General features: G+C 42.2%; 1 protein-coding gene across 2 annotated transcripts in view; it reads left to right on the forward strand.

The window, feature by feature from the left end:
* tpst1 (tyrosylprotein sulfotransferase 1) overlaps positions 1-19,822 on the forward strand; it is a 62,663-nt gene that overhangs the window by 19,239 nt on the left and 23,602 nt on the right. For both annotated transcript variants that reach the window (XM_079514547.1, XM_079514548.1), the window contains exon 3: positions 14,193-14,391. In XM_079514547.1, coding sequence (XP_079370673.1) covers positions 14,193-14,391 — 199 coding nt within the window. The remainder of the gene's footprint in view (positions 1-14,192; positions 14,392-19,822) is intronic.

The raw sequence follows: 19,822 nt of genomic DNA on the forward strand, positions 1-19,822 counted from the left end.
AATATTCTTTGCCAATTCAAGTCCGAGTTGCCGATACCGACTTTTACTGATTCCGGTAGTAAAAAAAAATATGGAGAGGGAAAAAAAACCCTTTCAGGCTAGCCAGATGTCTGTGTAATTTTGAATCCTTATGTATTTGACCTATGACCTGGAAACCGATGCCAAGCCCTGGACCTGATTCATGCTTCAACTGCAGATGAAGTCATGGGAATAGCTGAGGACGAGGTTCAGACAATGTACTCGGCACGGCAAGTCAGAGCCAGACACGTGCTGTGTCTGGTAAAGCTGTATGTGTGATATCAGCCCTTCCTGTATGGTCCTTGTGTTTGGAAATGGGTTTAGTGGCCTCTAATCCACTGGTTCCATAACACTGGGTCAGGACCCATTTGTGGGTGCCTTTATTTTTTTTTCCGTTTCCTGCATTTTGTTTTTAATTATTATTTCAAAACATTTTCAAAAAATATTACCAATGAATTAAAAACCAATTCAACGTTTTATTTTTTCAATAAATTCATGAAGAATGAAATCAAAAATCAAAACATTCCATAAATTTGAAAACAAATGTTTAAGAAGTATTAAAAATAGACTATCTACAAGCTCACAATGCGGCACAAAGCAACACGTTGTGGGCTTGTAGATCTGCTTTTTTCACCAGTTTGGGCCCGAGCTTTGCTCTAATCTGGTTGAGCAAGTTTCTCTGGTCACATCCGAGCCGGTGGTGTACGGGTGTACTATTAGTTATATAAACGTACAGCTTCATGACTACCACAGCACATATTACGGTACTCCTCTCCTTTATTACTGGTTGTCAATTCTCATTTTAAAACTTGGCATATTCAGCCAACTGTCTGGTACTTATTAGTCATCAGTTGGCTGAGTTGACAACAGATGCGTCCAACAATAACAATGATTCCCATTGCAAGCTACATCATCGTACATTTATCTCTTGGCCTACGTAGTTTACAGACTTTATAACATCCAAAAGGAAAATAAAAGAATCCTTAATCTAAAAAATGTATACCTTCATTTACAGGAGCCTGACCTTCAATTTTATAATTTATCGAGGGCAGAGGGGGTTGGGGGTCAGCACAAAGTCCCTGCTTTATTGCGAGTGAGACTCTGTTGGTCGCGGAGTGGAAACGTGGATGATGGTTAGAGGAGACTGGACACACAAAACAACCCTAGTCTGTATCAAGTATGAATGTATTCCAAGGCATCGACACGCGTGGCTCTTCCATGGGCCATAGTGTAAGGCAAGATATCACTGGGGATAATGGGTAATGGCTAATGGTCTTCTCTTAAAGGCGATGGCATGTGGCACGGTGATTGGTTTCATTATTGTAACGCCCAAACCACACCTATGCATAATGTAACGGATAGCAGAGGTGCTTCAGGGATTTAGGCTGGGGTGCAAGATAGCAATTTTTACGAGGGAACGCCTCTTACGCAATGCTAAATCCCCAAACTACGGATTTAGGGTCTCTGGCATACGCTAGAGCAAGTTGGGAATGCATGCCTGCTGGTTATGCAATATACTCGTACACGTTGTCAGAGTACCCACTGTAGCTGTTGTTAGAGTACCCAGTGCGGTACCCATATCTGTGTTAGAGTACCCAGTGAGGTACCCGTATCTGTGTTAGAGTACCCAGTGAGGTACCCGTATCTGTGTTAGAGTACCCAGTGAGGTACCCGTATCTGTGTTAGAGTACCCAGTGAGGTACCCGTATCTGTGTTAGAGTACCCAGTGAGGTACCCGTATCTGTGTTAGAGTACCCAGTGAGGTACCCGTATCTGTGTTAGAGTACCCAGTGAGGTACCCGTATCCATGTTGGAGTACCCAGTGATGTACCCGTATCTGTGTTAGAGTACCCAGTGAGGTACCCGTATCTGTGTTAGAGTACCCAGTGAGGTACCCGTATCTGTGTTAGAGTACCCAGTGAGGTACCCGTATCCATGTTGGAGTACCCAGTGATGTACCCGTATCCATGTTAGAGTACCCAGTGAGGTACCCGTATCCATGTTAGAGTACCCAGTGAGGTATCCGTGTTAGAGTACCCAGTGAGGTACCCGTATCAATGTTAGAGTACCCAGTGAGGTACCCGTATCCATGTTAGAGTACCCAGTGGGGTACCCGTATCCATATTAGAGTACCCAGTGAGGTACCCGTATCCATGTTAGAGTACCCAGTGAGGTACCCGTATCCATGTTAGAGTACCCAGTGAGGTACCCGTATCCATATTAGAGTACCCAGTGATGTACCCGTATCTGTGTTGGAGTACCCAGTGAGGTACCCGTTAGTATCTACAGTACCAAAGTGGAACCAGCAATTCGGTGCGTCCTCCACCGACCAGACGGATACAGATATCGATATGCATCCCATCTTGCAAATGCTGATGTAGCCTGAGCTAACGTGCTAAGGTTTCTGGTCTAGAGGGGCGGGCAGCGGCATTTGCGCACGCCCTGATTGGATCTCACCGATCTGTCAGTCACCCCCGGCCCCTCCCCTCCCCCCCAGTGCAGCGCTACAGTACGTCACATCATCTGGAGCGACGCCCACCCGGAAGGGTGGACTCCTCCCACTTCCAGCCCAGAGCGGCCAATAATGCGTTCCTCCAGGCTTTTTGCGCTGACGAAATTGAAAGCCTGGGTATCGAGGCTAAATTAAAGCCTGGGTATGGAGGCTAAATGAAAGCCTGGGTATCGAGGCTAAATGAAAGCCTGGGTATCGAGGCTTAATGAAAGCCTGGGTATGGAGGCTAAATGAAAGCCTGGGTATGGAGGCTAAATGAAAGCCTGGGTATGGAGGCTAAATGAAAGCCTGGGTATGGAGGCTAAATGAAAGCCTGGGTATGGAGGCTAAATGAAAGCCTGGGTATCGAGGCTTAATGAAAGCCTGGGTATGGAGGCTAAATGAAAGCCTGGGTATGGAGGCTAAATGAAAGCCTGGGTATCGAGGCTAAATGAAAGCCTGGGTATGGAGGCTAAATGAAAGCCTGGGTATGGAGGCTAAATGCTGATGCATCGCTGCTAGTTCCACCATTCCACATTGTTACCACAGAGATGCTGGGTGGAGAGTCAGAGTCTGATGAAGAGTGATTGGGGTAAATAATTGGCAATGACCGGGTCACTGCGCTAATGATATAAACAATAGGAAGTCATCAGCCAACAGTCTGCAGCTTCCACCACGCAACGGGACATAGACAGAGACAGAGCTCACTTCCTCATTAATTGGCTTTTTAAAATTATTATTATTATTATTTTTGAGCCGTGCCAAGCGCTCCAATGCAGGGCTACGTGTGTCCCTAATCCCTATGACAGTATGTACATATATGTCTGTATACTATGGACAGCTGCAATACCGCTGGGTGACCTATACCTTCAAGAGGCGAGCTCCACACTGAACTACAACTATTTCAGGTGCATGATGGGAAGCTGAGTTTTATTATTATTATTATTATTTTTTGCGTTAACAATTCTAGTGCTCTACTCTAAAGGCACCGCTCACTTCACATTATGGTGTGATATTTTTTTTGAGTGGTGCAAACCACTCCAACAACTGGCTTTGTTAGTACCCGTGTGTGTTTGTGCCTGTACGGGTGAGCATGGTTGCTATGGTTTAGTATGTGACGTCACTGACATCACCGACATCACGTAGTTGCACCACTCAGTTCACACGGGTGTGAGTTTTTTCTTAATCATGGGAGGTGTGTGTGTGTGTGTGTGTGTGTGTGTGTGTGTGTGTGTGTGTGTGTGTGTGTGTGTGTGTGTGTGTGTGTGTGTGTGTGTGTGTGTGTGTGTGTGTGTGTGTGTGTGTGTGTGTGTGTGTGTGTGTGTGTGTGTGTGTGTGTGTGTGTGTGTGTGTGTGTGTGTGTGTGTGTGTGTGTGTGTGCGCGCCATAGATGTTTTCCCCCTGTTTATCTCTACCTCATGTTTCATTCTTATCCCCTACTGTTTACGCTAGCTGTCTAGCTTCCATGTCTGCTCTGTATCGACTGAGGCTGTGATGCCAATAGAGTAATCACACTAATAACCATCAGGATTACTGTCAGGGTATTTATGTGGAAAGAGGTGCAGCTTTTTTTTTTTACCAGATTAATTATCCCATTTAGACCTGTCTTCGAAATATAATTCAATTTTCTGAAATACCTATGATTCTATATCAGTGGTGCTCAATATTTCATGTCAAGGAACACAGAAATTATACTGTATGTAATTGGCCACGGATCCCCATCTGAAAATATGTTGTTTCAGAAAGGACCCTCCAGAAACACTGATTTGAGTTAAAAACATTCACTCTGAAAGAATATAAATTCAAAGATTTGCGCAACATGTTCACGTTTTTTCAAAAATAGCAGATCTGCTATTTTTCCAATAGCTAAAAGTATAACATAATGCTTAAAACACCAAAAGGGGTTCCCGCCCAGAATGGGTTATTATGGTGCCTGAAATGTTCACAGGAGTTTTATTTTATTTTTTATTTTTTTATAAATATAAGTCATAAATTAGATGTGGGCAATGTTGACAACATCAAATATCACTATCTTTTTTTACGGAATACCTCAATATTAATAATTTGACAATATTACCAAGGTTTCTTTATTCTTTACATTTGGAGATGTTTTATTTCACTCGGCTAGAACAGCCTACATTCCTACAGGCTAAATCTTATCACGATATAAAAAACAAACCCCGTTACCCGGACATTATATAATCTCATCGCGCAATATTTATATTATATTGATATATCAGATTCAGATCTACTACGTTGGTTTCTTGGTCATATGTCCTGTTATTTAGATTAGTTTTTGATTCATCACAGATTTTAATATTATTTATTTAGCATGTTGTTTAGACAAGGTCACGGTAAACTTTATTGTCCACGAGGGAAATGTGTCTTGGGCGTTCACCCCAGCTACAGACACACATAAAACATAAAACAAGACACAACATTACACAATTTCACACACGATGTGGATAATCTAGCCTCACACAGTTACTGATGTTTCAGAGCCTCGTTCAACATCTTAGTTGATGCTGGTACAAACGATTTTCTTAAATCTGATGTACTTCCACTTTGGTTCTTTGTATCTTCTCCAGACAGATGATAAGTTTTGATTATTTTCTGGTATCCTAGTTTCTGAAGCACTACATTGTTTTCTTGGCAACTGTTTGTCCTGTTGCAGGATTAGGGTTCATCGTGCCATTAACTTATTGTAATATCGCACAGCTCTAACATAAATGTAACTCTGGCATACAACTAATTTCACGTGTAAATGCTGAGTGAGACAAAAAGGTTAAAACAAAAGGCAAAACCAAATGAAATAAAAACTCAACGGTCACGTTGAGATGCTGCCAGACATGTCCTTCATGTCCAGACTCGGTGGAGACACTTGAGTGCTCTTCAGCCATGGTGCAAGAACATTGGAGAGCTTGAACTGCAAGGGCCCTTGATATTTTCCTTTAATGTCCTCATTACTTTTAACCACTTAAGTTAAGGGTTAGGGTTAGGGTCACTGACCAGGGGTCTATTTGGGACTAGGGGCTTCACTGACCAGGGGTCTATTTGGGACTAGGGGCTTCACTGACCAGGGGTCTATTTGGGACTAGGGGCTTCACTGACCAGGGGTCTATTTGGGACTAGGGGCTTCACTGACCAGGGGTCTATTTGGGACTAGGGGCTTCACTGACCAGGGGTCTATTTGGGACTAGGGGCTTCACTGACCAGGGGTCTATTTGGGACTAGGGGCTTCACTGACCAGGGGTCTATTTGGGACTAGGGGTGTAAAATACCGAGCCGGTGTACCGACTACCGAACCGAATGGCTACGAACCGAAAAAGTTGAATGAACCGAAATATTTGTATATTTATTTTATACTTTTATGCAGAACTAACATATTAAGCTTTTGTTTTCTTTATAATGCCAGTATGACCAATTGTACCGTTTGTGACGTCATGAATAATAATTTAAAAATAAATCATAACAAAAAAGACTTTTGTGAACCGCTGCACCCCTACTTGGTTGGTAACCTCCTTTTTGTCCACTACACCAAATTTCTTGTCAAATAGCCAATATATATACAAACTCACAACGTGCGGCGTTGCCCTTTAGGCAATGGGATCAGCTATTTGCCACACATTTTCATGCCAGATTTCATGCCAAGGATAGGGACGATAGGGTTCATGTGGTAAAAAACGTACCCAGTGATAGGGCATGTTTAGCCCATCTTGTGGTATTACTTTTGTTTTTGGAAGATATTTTCTGGGGGCTTGTTTATGCCTTTATTGATAGGTAGACAGTAGTGTGAGGATTGAACTATCAACGAAATTCAAACATCCATGACTTATTATACAATGTAATGAGAAGAAAACCTAAACAAAGGTGAAATCTAAAAAGCAATGGGAAAATATAGCTGAAACGATGACATGACACACTGACATGTATTGGCCCTGGTATGGTTTATAATCTGTTGCCACGACAGACTGTCTTGCGTCTTACTGTCTAAGCCAGGAACTGATGACACAATATTACCCATGTCTGACTGTACACTACAGTTGTTGTGCTTAGAGAAAATTAAACCACTTAAACCCTATTATACTTTGTTGACCGTGGTCCCATAGACGGGCTATACACTTACTTGGTCCCCTCTTTTTTTCCCCTCAACACCAAATTTGCTGAAAATGGCTGATCTGCAATCTCACGACGTCATGTGTGGTGTGAGCTTGTAGCAGATCTGCTATTTTATTCGCCTAATGTTCTATTATGATTTGCCCAGAATAGAGACACCAGGGTTAATGTGGTTAAATCCCACTTAAAAGAACGTACTGGTGGTCTGGCATGTTTAGCCTGACTAATGGTAGGTATATTTGACATTTCTGCTGAGCATTTTTCAAAACGTACCATAGTTTGTATGACTTTGAAGCTAAATTAAACAATAATTTGGATTGGGGTTATATTGATTGTATTAGAATCATGTACAAGAATAGCTTTTAAAAGGGATATTATGGGCAAATCATTATTTCACTGTACACACAACCACACATATAACCTCAAACATTGAGTGAGAAATTCAAAAGTCATTGATACGGTCAATTATCTGAAGTAAAAAGAAAAACAAGACTAAAGGAATATACAGCATGACAAAATAACACGGAAATAGGTCTAAAATATTAATTTGGTGATGCTGCCATATTTATGGAGGTTGATGCTTTTAATCATGGTAAAAATCAACCTCATTAGGAAAATAATTAATTGAATTAATCCATATTTCATGGCAATCCAGCTAGAGATATCTTGTTTGAGACTAAAGTGTTGGCCGTATGGACATTACCATCCTAAAAAATATATAATAATAATAATTATTATTATTATTATAATAATACATTACAAAATGTCTACAGTATTGTAATGTCCATTCTTTCAAGATATTAAGTCACAGGGAGCCAGGCCTCTGTATATTGTTCTGACAAAGTGGGGTTATCCAACAGGCATGATCGGCTCTGACACTTCCAGCTCAGCTCTTGAAAATGTTTTCCCGAGCAGAATTTCAAAACGGAGAGACAGACAGAGAGAGACTGTTCACGTCCCAGGTTTAGGCTAGACATCCCGTCTGTGTTTTTGTTTACAACGGATAAAAGCTCAGTGTTATCATGTTTTTTTTCAGAATCGGCTTTACTGGCCAAGCGCATCCAAGGTCTTTGCTCTCTGTGTTCATATAACAAAACAAAGTAATACGTCAAACACAAAATATATGAAATCAATCCAGTTAAATATATATGTGTGTGTGTGTTAAATCCAGACTGGAATGTATTCTTGTAAAACTAAATTCCATGTGAGGAATCTCGCCTCCCCCCCCCCCCCCCCCTCTTACATCACAAAAAGTCCCGTTTCTTATCATGGTACTACCCGGTCTGGTCATTAGTCAGAGGAGCCTTGAGGGAGAGACGCGCCAGCATACCTCATCTCCAAATGGCCACTGATGTGATTTTATGTACGAGGAGGGGCTGCTGCAACAAGGCCTTCAGGGCAGCCTGGGTGCATTTTACCATGGTAAAACTGGAGCCCCACCCTCCCCTCAAGTACTTCACTCATATTGCATTAAATCCAAGTCCCATGGCACCTGGCATAAGAAGAGTGCTGCCCACTAATTCCTCCCCTCTCTCCCTCCTCCACCACCCTGTTGTCTGCAGGTCCCTATCCCCCCGAACGAGACTTCCTCTTACCATTAACAACAATTACTTGATTTCAGTGGAGGGTTTGACTAGTTGAGAGAGACCTGCTGCGCTATTTACTTGATCTCTCCTCCCACAGCGCATGGTGCTGCCTGCTGGTGGTCTTAATGTCTCATCAGCCCTCTGCGATATAGAACACCACCTCAGATGGAAGAGAAGAGCATCATCAGGCCTTGGCATGAATAATTGAGAGGCCAGAGGCCATTAAGAGCACAGGCCTGAAGGGAAGTGGTCATGTGACCTGTGGAGAGGGGGCTTGTCTCATTGTATATACAAAGCTACTGTAATAATCTGGATGTTTTAGTGTCCCTGTCATCTTGTTTGTATCATGCCTTTACAATACACTTTACTTTTGACCGTGCAAGTTGCAGTGTGCAGGCTTTAAAACTTTTTAACCTAGGTGTTATAGTTTTTCCACATATACAAAGCTAATACAGACTCCCCAACAGACATTATTGTAGGCCCTGGCCGGGCAATATGACAATATCACAATTATTTAAAAATGTAACTTCATTGTTTATTTTAAATCTATATAGTGAAAATAGCACATGGCAATGCAATGCGTTGTGAACTTGTAGATCGCCGACTATCACCATTTTTTGTACGCTAACAAAATATAATACTGGGTCAATTTTCCTTTCAATTATCTCCATTTATCGATTGATGAGCAAGATTTGTTTGGTTTTGATATATCTTGTTCATATACTTGGTCCTCAATAATGTTCATGATAAAGTAGCACCATTTTTTTCCTACTCAGTCTGTGTCTCAGGGTCTCTGGGTTGTTGACAGTTCAGAAATCCATCCACCTGTGACATCATCGATGGGGAATCCAAGCTAAAAGAAACTGCAGGCTTTCTATTCGTGAAAAGTTACAATGCAATAATGGAAGCCATCGTTCTCACAATCATATAAAAAAACAAATCTTGATAAAAAATAAAAAAGAATAACGATAAAGACTGGTTTCTGAACTGCCCACAGACATGAGACATGCAGACAGAGTAGATAGCACAATGTTTATTGTGCCATTTTATCATGAACATACTGAGGACCAATTATATGAATATACTGTAGGTTGAAAAGTGGTGAAGTTGTCCATTAAGGGGTGCCATTCTTTTTGTATGAGGAAAGTTTAATATTCATATCTATTGAATGCCTCCTTTTGTTGTTATAGAGGTCTGTCTCTGGCCATGGTGGTTTATCTAACTCCAAACACACTTTAAATACCACTCAGATTCACAATCTGTTATTATAATGGCCTGAGATGGTATTTATGTATTTAGACCATTTTTAGGAGCATGAAGAACTTTCTCCCAGAGCTAGAAACCAGAGAGTGTCTGTAATTTGCAGTTGGTGCTGATGTGGCAGTGGCTCAGGGGATAGAGTGACCATTTGGGAACTGGACAGCTCCTGGTTCGATCCCCAGCTCTTCTTGGGTATGCGTCAAAAGTGTCCCTGACTTGGGGACCCCTCCAAATGAGCAGATTGGTGCCTTGCATGGTGCCTCCACTTTGCATATACCGGTGTGCGTGCGTGCGTGCGCACACACACACACACACTACGGAGGAATATTGGGAGTGAGTCTGCAGTTCTGATTGAAATTGGAAGTTCATTCCATAGTTTTGGAGCCAGAAGGGAGAAGAGTTTAAACGTGTGGAGCATTCTCCTGGCGTTTTTAGTGAATGTTCTTCCAGCTTCCCTGCGTTGGCTGAACTGAGCACGCACAAGGGTTTGTAGGGTCCGATCAGACTTGCAAGATATGGGGGTGCCATACCTTTGGTTGCTTTGAAGGCCAGCATCAGAGTTTTGTACTCTGCGACCGGGAGCCAATCAACAATATTCTGAATGGCCTTGCTGACGGATTCGGTAGTGCAGCTCAGAATCTGTTCTTGAGAGATTAGCGTTGCACGCAATAAAAGCACTATGGATAAAGGCGATGTCAAGCTTGAAGACACCATTCAAAGTAATAGGGCGACCGAATCCATCGAGTTCAATGGAGGGGTGGCGCCCTGTTCTATTTGGTTGTATAGCTGTATAGAACAATCTTTGCCTTTTTTTTAATTTTATTTCTTTACTGAAATCTATGTACAGTCATTAATTCAGCCTTGAACAGTCTGTCATCATTCAATGCTTATCTTAACTTTGACATTTTCATTATAGACTAATTTCTCTTGTCTCAAAGCACTTCATGTCGGCGTGGGTTTTTATTCTGCATGTGACACATGTTTGAGGGAAGAAAAGCACTGCCCATGAGTCACTTTCCAGGCACATCAAGAAAGACATGACTGAAGGCTGGCTGCATCATTGCAACCACGGAATGGAGGGTTTTTACAAACGGATGTTGGCAAAACATAAGTTGATGTATTAAGGGTGTACTGATCGACCTCTTTTCCTTGCTGTTCCTCTAGTCTAGGACACTGAGGTTAAAAAAAGCATTAACTTTAATACCGGTATATGCGAAGTATGCAAACACCACCCTGAGGAGTGTTGATTGTCTCTTGACTTTACCCATTCATTTGCTCTGAAAGAATATATATTCAAAGATTTGAGCCACATTTTCACGACTTTTTCAAAAATGGCAGACCTACAAGCTCGTAGCGCGGCACTCGGTGCCGCGCTACGAGCTTGTAGATCTGCTATTTTTCAATAGCTAAAGTATGACATAATGCTTTAAACACCAAGGCGTTTAAGCCGTGTCATTTTAGATTTTTGCTTTGGCTTTTCAAAAATAGCAGATATGCAAGCTCACAGCACGTCATTTTAAAATTAATGGGACCATAATTGACTATATGCATATCATGATGATTTATAAAAGACTTTAAACTAGTGATTGAAATCCTAAAGTGTTTATGAAAATGTTTATTTAAGGTAATAAAATCAAGTGTAAAGTCTGCCCAAAACCTTTTTCGCGACCGGTAGAAGGTGAAATAGCGATATCTGCTGCGCCATTTATAGGAACTTCATCCTGTAGGAGAACCCAGAAGAGAGCTTCAAATCCAGGGTTTGACCCTTGATCTTAACATAATCGTTGCTTTCTGGAGGAAACCACCTAACTCCATTTTTGAGGTTTTAGATTTTTTTTTGCATAAATCTGTGCTATTGAACACCCTTTATGTTTGTGTGTTGTTTCGAAAACTATTGAACCAAAGTAGTAAAAAACGTTGGACAAAACCTCTTAACTCCATTGGACCCTCAGACTGTCTGCTAAAGCAGCTAACTCCACCACCTCTCCTCCTCTCATGCAAGTCATTGACAGTATATAAAGTCACACCATCAACTTTGAGGAGGCAGTATTGCTTTGTTTTCAAAGGTTTTCTTAATTTCCTAAAAACTGAACATTTTGGAGTTAGGTGGTTTCGTTCCCGACAGCAGAGATAGCCTATATTAATATTAACCCATTCTGGGGCGGGAACCCATTTTGGTGTTAGCATTATGTTATGCTTTAGCTATTGAAAAATAGCAGATCTACAAGCTCATAGCGCGCCACCGAGTGGCGCGCTACGAGCTTGTAGGTCTGCTATTTTTGAAAAATCAAAGAACGACTGACATAGAAACATAGCTTTTTCAGAAAACTGTCATGATGTAGAAGACATTTTTAGAATCTGATCTCAGGTCAACATGGGTTAAACACTGTGTTTGCCCCTTTTGGCGCCAACCGTTGGAAAAGGACAGATGTTTCTGTTGACGTTGAGGATGCAGATGAGTGAATGAGTCGCTGTTGTTTTTCTGGGAGACAGATCTCTAGGTTTATTTGTCAGGCATGCTGCTGTTGATATTGTGTCAACCATTGGATCACTCTCACCCCCACGCAGCGGCAGAGCGGCCAGGCGTGTCTACTGAGTCCTGTCTACATCAGTTTATGTTCCACGTCAACACTTAGCAGAGCCTCTTGGCTCTATGTGGACTTACCTAAAGTGATTCCCTCCCCATTTGTCTGCGAGTGCATGTTTGGACCGCGGCCCGTCTCTCAGTAACAGCCCCCTCTGTCCTCCAGAGATGACAAAACCAGCGGCTGGTCTATTAATCATGCAGGAGTATGCCCGTACAGTGTAAAGATTCAATTGCAAAGTAAATGGATTAGGGGGAAAGTGAATTGCCATATTGAGGTATGCAGGGAGTAGAGGCTACATGGATGGAGATACTTGGAAGTACAGATGGACTGTGTGGTGAGAACCAAACTGAATGTGATGCTAACACAAGAGGCTTTTATTCCAGCAAATGGCAAAGAGTACTCGATACAATCTGCCGAGGCCAAGGATGAATATAAAGTCAAAGTGAGCTCATTAAATCCCTCATTGTTGTTTTTCCATTAGTATTGCTTGTGCCTGTGCGTGCCTGCCTATGCATGCGTGTTAAGTAAAGTCTATCTCTGACCCCTTTGTTGGCATCAATGCAAAGCACATAGACAATGTGTGCAATGGTTGGCAGCTAACTAAATGAAAAGTCTTCTTAGCTCTGGGGCACCCAAACAAACGCCAGAACAGCAAAAGCCTGGGATTCAGGTGACGTCATCACACCAAACTCAGACCCTGCTGACCCTTCCTGCAAAACATGAATATCTAAGAACATGTCAAATTCATCGGTTTTTTTAGGCATTGATAAACATTTATGTGAATCCCATAGGTGTTTGCCTGGCGTTCGTCCGAACCATCAATATTTTTTACGTCCCAATATTCCGACCTCCACCTATAAGTGTTAGGGTAAATGAGGTTAGGATTAGGTTTAGGCCTGGCTTCGTCATAATAGGAGCTATCGGAACAACTGTACTTCGGAACAACTGTACAGTCAGACTAGTCAGCCTAATTGGCCTTGCACCTTCCCATCTTGAGTTATGGATACCGACATGCCGGTATGCAATATTTCCCTGTTGGTATATTTTCGCATCAAGTTGTTATTTCTCTGTCTCTCACGAACGCACAAACGCTGATGATGTGTTTACCTCTTGTACAAATCACAGTGAGGGAGGCCTGTTCTAGCTGTGGGATGTATGCACGATTGCAATTCGATTCATGATCTGTGCCTGTCTTATAACGTAAGAAAACATGACTGGTAAACTTTAGTCAGTCCAGGAAACAGAACCTCTAGTGTAGAATGGTTGACCCGGCTGCTTATTGAATATTTCATTTCCAACATGATGAATAATTGATCTGTATGGCTGTATGACATAATGCTTGATCAATCTTTCTCTGCAAACCCTTGGCTTTTTGTGTTTTCATAAATGAACGCCCCCCATTTTATGTTTCAGTGTATAATGACCAACCTTACAAGCTCAGAAGGCAAAATGCTGTGAGCTTGTAAGTATCGGTTAATTTGGAAAATGTGCTCCTATATTGACAGGTTGAAAGTGGTAATTCTGTGGCTTTTATAAATGCTAACCAATAAAAGGACCAACAATAGCTTGTGACTAAATAATGACTTTATTATATTGTATCCATTGAAACGCAACTTATTTTGCTTTACATTTCCCGTTTTGACCATACAGGGATGCACTTCCCAATCACTGAGATTCTTTGTGTTGTTGCCATATATAGTAGATGTGATGTAATCTGTTATAGCTATTGAAAAATAGCAGATCTACAAGCTCATAGCACGCCACCGAGTGGCGCGCTACGAGCTTGTAGGTCTGCTATTTTTGAAAAGTCTTAAAAATGCGGCACAAATCTTTTAATATATATTCTTTCAGAGCGAACGTTTGATTCACTTCATAATATGACAAAAAAACAAAACTATAGAAAAGTTAACTCCACAACTTCTATGTCTTAGGAGCCAGGACCAGCTGTGCTAACGATGCTAACGACATGGTGGAAACACATTTTTAACAGATGCTTATATTATAATGAGGAATGGGGAAACATGCTGCCTACATAAACCCACACAATAAAGATAGATCTCTCTCTCTGCTGATTATGCTAAAACCTTTTGAAGCAGGTCCTAATGCTACCGTAAACCGTTTTTCTTCTGACAGGGTGGAGCGGTCCACAGACCAGGTCATCAAGCCAGTCAATGTGGAGGCCTTATCCAAGTGGGTGGGTAAGATCCCTGCTGATGTGTTGAGGGACATGCCTGTCATCGCCCCCATGCTGTCCAGGCTGGGCTACGACCCCCACGCCAACCCCCCCAACTACGGCAGACCAGACCCTAAAGTCCTGGACAATACCCGGCGGGTGAGTGTCAAAGACCTGAGCCACGGTCACACACACACACACACACACACACACACACACACACTCCTAAAACCTCATTCGTAGCCCCTTTAGTATGACGATGTGTCACCTGCTGAAGATCTGTTCTTTTCAGCAGATTGTGTCTCTCACATGAATGGAGCTTAACGAGGTACCTTATCAATGTTATCGTATGTTTTAAAACATTATTATTTTAGCTTAATTTATACAGTAAAGTACAGTTGGTCTCAACCTAGCCTACTTTTTTTGTTTTCATAGGCTTTTTTTCTGCAACTAGAGAGCAAGTTCTCATTACACAAAAAAAAACATTTGAAAGTGACGTCAGATTTTCACATGTTCTTACAATAGAAGGATAGGATTCGGCTTAAAAGTGGGAAAAGTCACAATTTAATAGAGATGGTTTGACAATGTGACAAAGGGCACGGATTCACACCAACCTCTGAATAATTACAATTTACAATTTACAATTTAGGCATTTAGCAGACGCTCTTAATCCAGATGCTAATTGGAGGAGCCACAATGGGCACTCCATCATATGCATTCTGCAGATGATTTCATACTGTACGTGTCTTTGAAATCTACTCCCTGATTGTAAATATAGCCTTGTGAAAATCATTATCACTTCAACTTGTTAAACCTACAGTATTTCCGTCATGTCAACGGCTATGTAATAAACCATGGCGGCTATACATGACATCAACTCAGTGACTCATACGTTCTACCTATTTATAGATGGCAAGTCTGGGATCTCTTATGATTGGGCCTTGCTTGCTGGTGGAGGCGCGGTGATGCCCTTGCTCCTTGTCAGCCGTTCCTGACTTTGGAAGACGGCTGCTATTCTTGGCACAGAATATATTTTATTAAAATCCTTTTTCCTGGTGCCGACGTGCTATCGGATGACGACATGGCCTCGTGTCCCAGTCGTTGGATTTCATACACCCGAGCTATAGAGGACATAATTGAGTAGTTTATTTTTATCTGTATTGCAGATGCATAGACTGTATATGGCTTTACTGTATGTGGACTGGTTCGGAGGACCGTGGAGTTTGTAAGGTGTTAACACTTAAAGGACAACTTTAGTTTTTTTCAACCAAGGTTCATGTTTTAGGATGTTATTAGAGAAAGATGAGTGTCATTTTTTTTTTCATTTGCTGCTTTCTTTCGTTTTAGGGATTTTAGCTGTTTTTGACAGGGGGCGGGGGCATTCGAGCATGGGGCTAAATATGTATTCTTTTACAACATTTTATAGCGATTTCTTTTTTAATTATTTACTATAGTCCTAATAAACCCCAGGGAATTACATCTGGCCACAAAACATCACAAGATCTACTGAATGTGTCAAACTGACATTGAGCCTATGACACACAGTGTGGCTTCCCCCCAGTAGGCTATGTTCACATTCAGTAGATCCTGTGTTTTTTTTTGTGGACAGATTTTCTGGGGTTTATTAGGACTATAGTAAATAATAAAAAAATAAATCGCCATAATATTTTGTAAAAAAATAGCCCCATGCTCGTATGCCCCCGCCCCCCTGTCAAAAACAGCTAAAATCCCAAAAACGAAAGAAAGCAGCAAATGAAAAAAAATGACACTCATCTTTTACTTTCTCTAATAACAACCTAAAACATGAACCTTGGTTGAAAAAAAACTAAAGTTGTCCTTTAAACCCAACAGTACAGTATATACTGTACTGCACTTGATTGCCCGGGATCCCCCAGGGGTCTATCCTTGGCTCACTCCTTTTTTTCCCCCCCTCTACACCAAATCCCCCCCCCCCCGAATGATTGCTTATTTTGAAATGACCAGAATTGGGATGCTAATTAAGGTTTTAAAGCAACAGAATGGAGCTTTGAGGGTTGCATGTTAGTTTGTATGCGACATCTGAGCTTTTAGCCTGGACTCTACTGTACTTGGCTGTGGTTCCACAGATGTGCTTGGCCAACAACCACACTCCCACGAATGCAGCCAGGAATTCTTTCAAGGTAAATGGGACGAGCTCCAGAAACCTCTTCCAGTTTAATTTCAGCATCTCATTTATTTCTTTTCATTTTTTTTGTTGAATTAAATAGTTGCGGCTTCTTGTGAACACGCCAACACAGGGCAGGTGACTGAGTGGAGAGCACCGACCGACGTGGGCCCGCTGTAATTCACTCTGATATATCTAGGTGTGAATGTTTTTTTCCCATTGTGTCAGCTAAAGTGACCGCAGTAGAGTATGCACTTTGCAACAGCAGCTCTGCTTTCCTACATAGTAAGAAGGCAAATATCCAAGTCTGTTGTGTTTTACGAGGTGACTGTAAAGGTTGTTACCTCAAAGTAAAGCCAGAGTTGCTTCAGAGTTGATGCTCAATGTCTTGTGAGCGCAAGTCGTTCTAGAAGGGCTTTAATGTACCGCTCATACAGAGTACCTCAATTATTTGACATCAGATTATAGATTGCGAGTCATTTGCTCATGCCTGCCTCATAAGAAAATGCTATTGTCAAGTTATGATTACATAAGAAGGAGGCTAGAATTGGCAGCGGTTTTCAAGCCCCAATGTGTTTCCATTTTTCATGACTAGTTATTGATTACTCTGTTATACTCACTCAACTCTCTCTCTCTCTCGTGCGCGCCACACACACACACACACACACACACGCACGCACGCACGCGCGTGCGCGCGCGCGCGCACAGACAGCAGTAGTGCACGGTAGTAGTAGTGCTCTACATTGATTGATATTGCACTAATGAGTAGGTGTGCGTTTCTATTTAGTGTACTACCTCCTCCTGGGCAAACAGCAGTTTACTGTTATGCATCATCAGCATCCATAAATCAGCATCGTGTTGTCACTGACCTCACTGCTATATGCGTCCTCTTGAGTCTTTCCATGGGCTGCCTGTGACCACAGCCAGACCGTAGCTCTTCTGTCCAAACACCCAGTGATGGTGCAGCGGCATTTCCTGACATTTGTCTTTCTGCAGAATGTTGTGGAATGACTCGTACTTCGGCTGGCGGTTATCCCGTCCACACGCGGGGACACGTATGAAACTCGTTCACGGGGAAAATTGCATGATGAACTACAGCATCCATCCATCTTCAACCGCTTAACCGTAGTCTGGTTGCGGGGGCAACCGCTCCACCAGAGTGTTCCAGACTTCCCTCTCCAGAGCAACAACTACATGAACTACAGCAGTGGTTCTCAAATGTTTTAATTCCAAGGACCCCCCCGCATAACTCTCAAGAGTCGCAAAGTCCGCTGCCCCCCCAGGTTGGCAGAGGAAGTGTAGCGCCCAGGATTACATTAGATAATTGGCACTGGGTGAAAAAACTGGGTTACAAAATCGTGGGATAAAATTAAAACAAACCCAAAAAAAAGAGTCTCATACCTGTAGGGGTCCACCTGGAACCCCCTCAAAGGAACCCTGAGGGTCAGAACCACTGAACGAAGTCTGTTCCAAAGAATTTTAATACGGTGTGTTTTAAAAAACAACAATCACACTCGTGTAAAGTGACATTTTTTCGGCCACATGACATCTTACACATGATCTTCATTTAGTGCCCTAAACAAACATTAAAGTCCATACACATACAATATGACATATTATTCAAAAGCCACGTATTGGAGGGGCTAGCGCCGCTCAAAAAGGGGGGTAAAAAGAGCTAATCTGTATCACAATGGCTTGGGGTCATTTAAAAAAAAAAAAAAGAAGGTAATGGGGGACCATTGACTGAGCTTGGATTACTGTACTGCTCTGGTTCACAGCCTCATTCACACACATTCACACCTGGGAGCTGCCCGGGTCTTATACTGCTGGTCTGTCAGCAGCTCTACTGGATCAATAGATACAATTGGTTCTTGCTAAAGGGCACGTCGGAGAGTGGAAAGCAATTACTTTGATATTGTTGCTGTCCGTGCGGACACCTTGTACGCCCTAAACCATTTCCTTTTAGGAAATGGAAAAAATAAACCCGTATTTCAGTGGATCTAATGTTTGGTTAAATATTTATAAAACCCCACAGACAGACTTGACCACTTTCAACCTGGCGTGCTTATTTTGGACATGGTCAATATATGTGGAAGCCTAAAAAAAAAAGCACATGAAAGGCTTGGCTATTTTCGGTATACTTTTGCGTGACACTCATACGACACAGTGTAAAATAGGGCATTCATTTATTCATTATTTGAGAGACATAAAAAGATGAAACGTGTAATTATACGAGGTTTCTGCCCGACTACTCAATCTGTACCCAGAGTTTGGCCCAGGAAGTTGATCTGACGACATTGCGGCTCCCGCAGGTTACGGAGTTCATATTGTTGTGGCCTCTCTGGAGATTGACATTTGCCTTACAAAGGCAGGGCGGTGTCTTTTTTTTATTCATAGTAAGAAGAGACTCGCACCATACAGCAGTACCTCCAGTACAGTGCTAGGTGGTCTAGTAGTCTTCTACCCTGCGTGTGAAGTTTGACCCAATATTTATTCAAAGCACATGGGCTTGCTTTTTCCATTTTGCTTCCCCTAGCTGGAATGGGTTGGGGAAATGAAAGGGCCAAGAAAAAGGAAAATAAAGCTGGCCGATTGTGGAGTGACCTCGTATTTCGTGTTGTTCAGACGGTTCTGACTCAAATGGAAAGCATTCTTATTATGAAGAGGTAGGAAGAGAGAAACGTTTTTGAGGGGGGCCCTGCAGGGTTATACAGCAGAGCCTGTATGACTATACAGCGCCGAACTGGAAATGGTGCGTGTTTGTACAGATGAGGTTGGCTAGGTTTATACACACCACCCCACTGTGCTCTCTCTGGGTCTCACCCAGACGGGAGAGAATGGAAGTTTCCTTAAAATGTTCATGGTTGTGTCTCGGTTGGTTTACTGCCTGCAGCCGGGCATTATAGGTAATGGTGATGTCATTTTCATTTGACAGCCAAGAGTGAATTGGCAGACTCATAGCCGTGTACTTCACAATTGTTATAGGGGTAAATGTCTAAATGCTGCCTGCGCTTCCCTAATAAGCATACTGTGTACTGTATGGTGAAGTGAGTTCATTTTAAGTCCTTTTGTGTTGGCAGTTAAAACATCGGGTTACACTTTCTGCACTCGTTTCTAAACCAATGACGTTTTCTTATTGCTGCAACACATCTGTGTTAAAGTGCTGAGCGCAGTGGAGGATAGGAAACGCAATTGTTCTTTGAGGAAGTGATAAAATGCTTTGGCCTGTCTCCACATCTATAATGCTTAACTGCCATGGAGTCAGAGAGTAGGGTGGAGCAGCGTGTGTTGATAGGTGGATGCGTTGCAGAACTACTGACTGCATTGACTTCAGTATGTTGGTCAATGGTGGAAAGTAGGGATGCAGTGCAACCGATATGGACATTCTCGGTTCGATACCGATGTTTACCCATTTTGGGCGGGAACCCCTTTTGGTGTTTTAACTAA

Source organism: Electrona antarctica (genome assembly GCF_951216825.1).
Source record: "Electrona antarctica genome assembly, chromosome: 11".
Classification (NCBI taxonomy): Eukaryota; Metazoa; Chordata; class Actinopteri; order Myctophiformes; family Myctophidae; genus Electrona; species Electrona antarctica.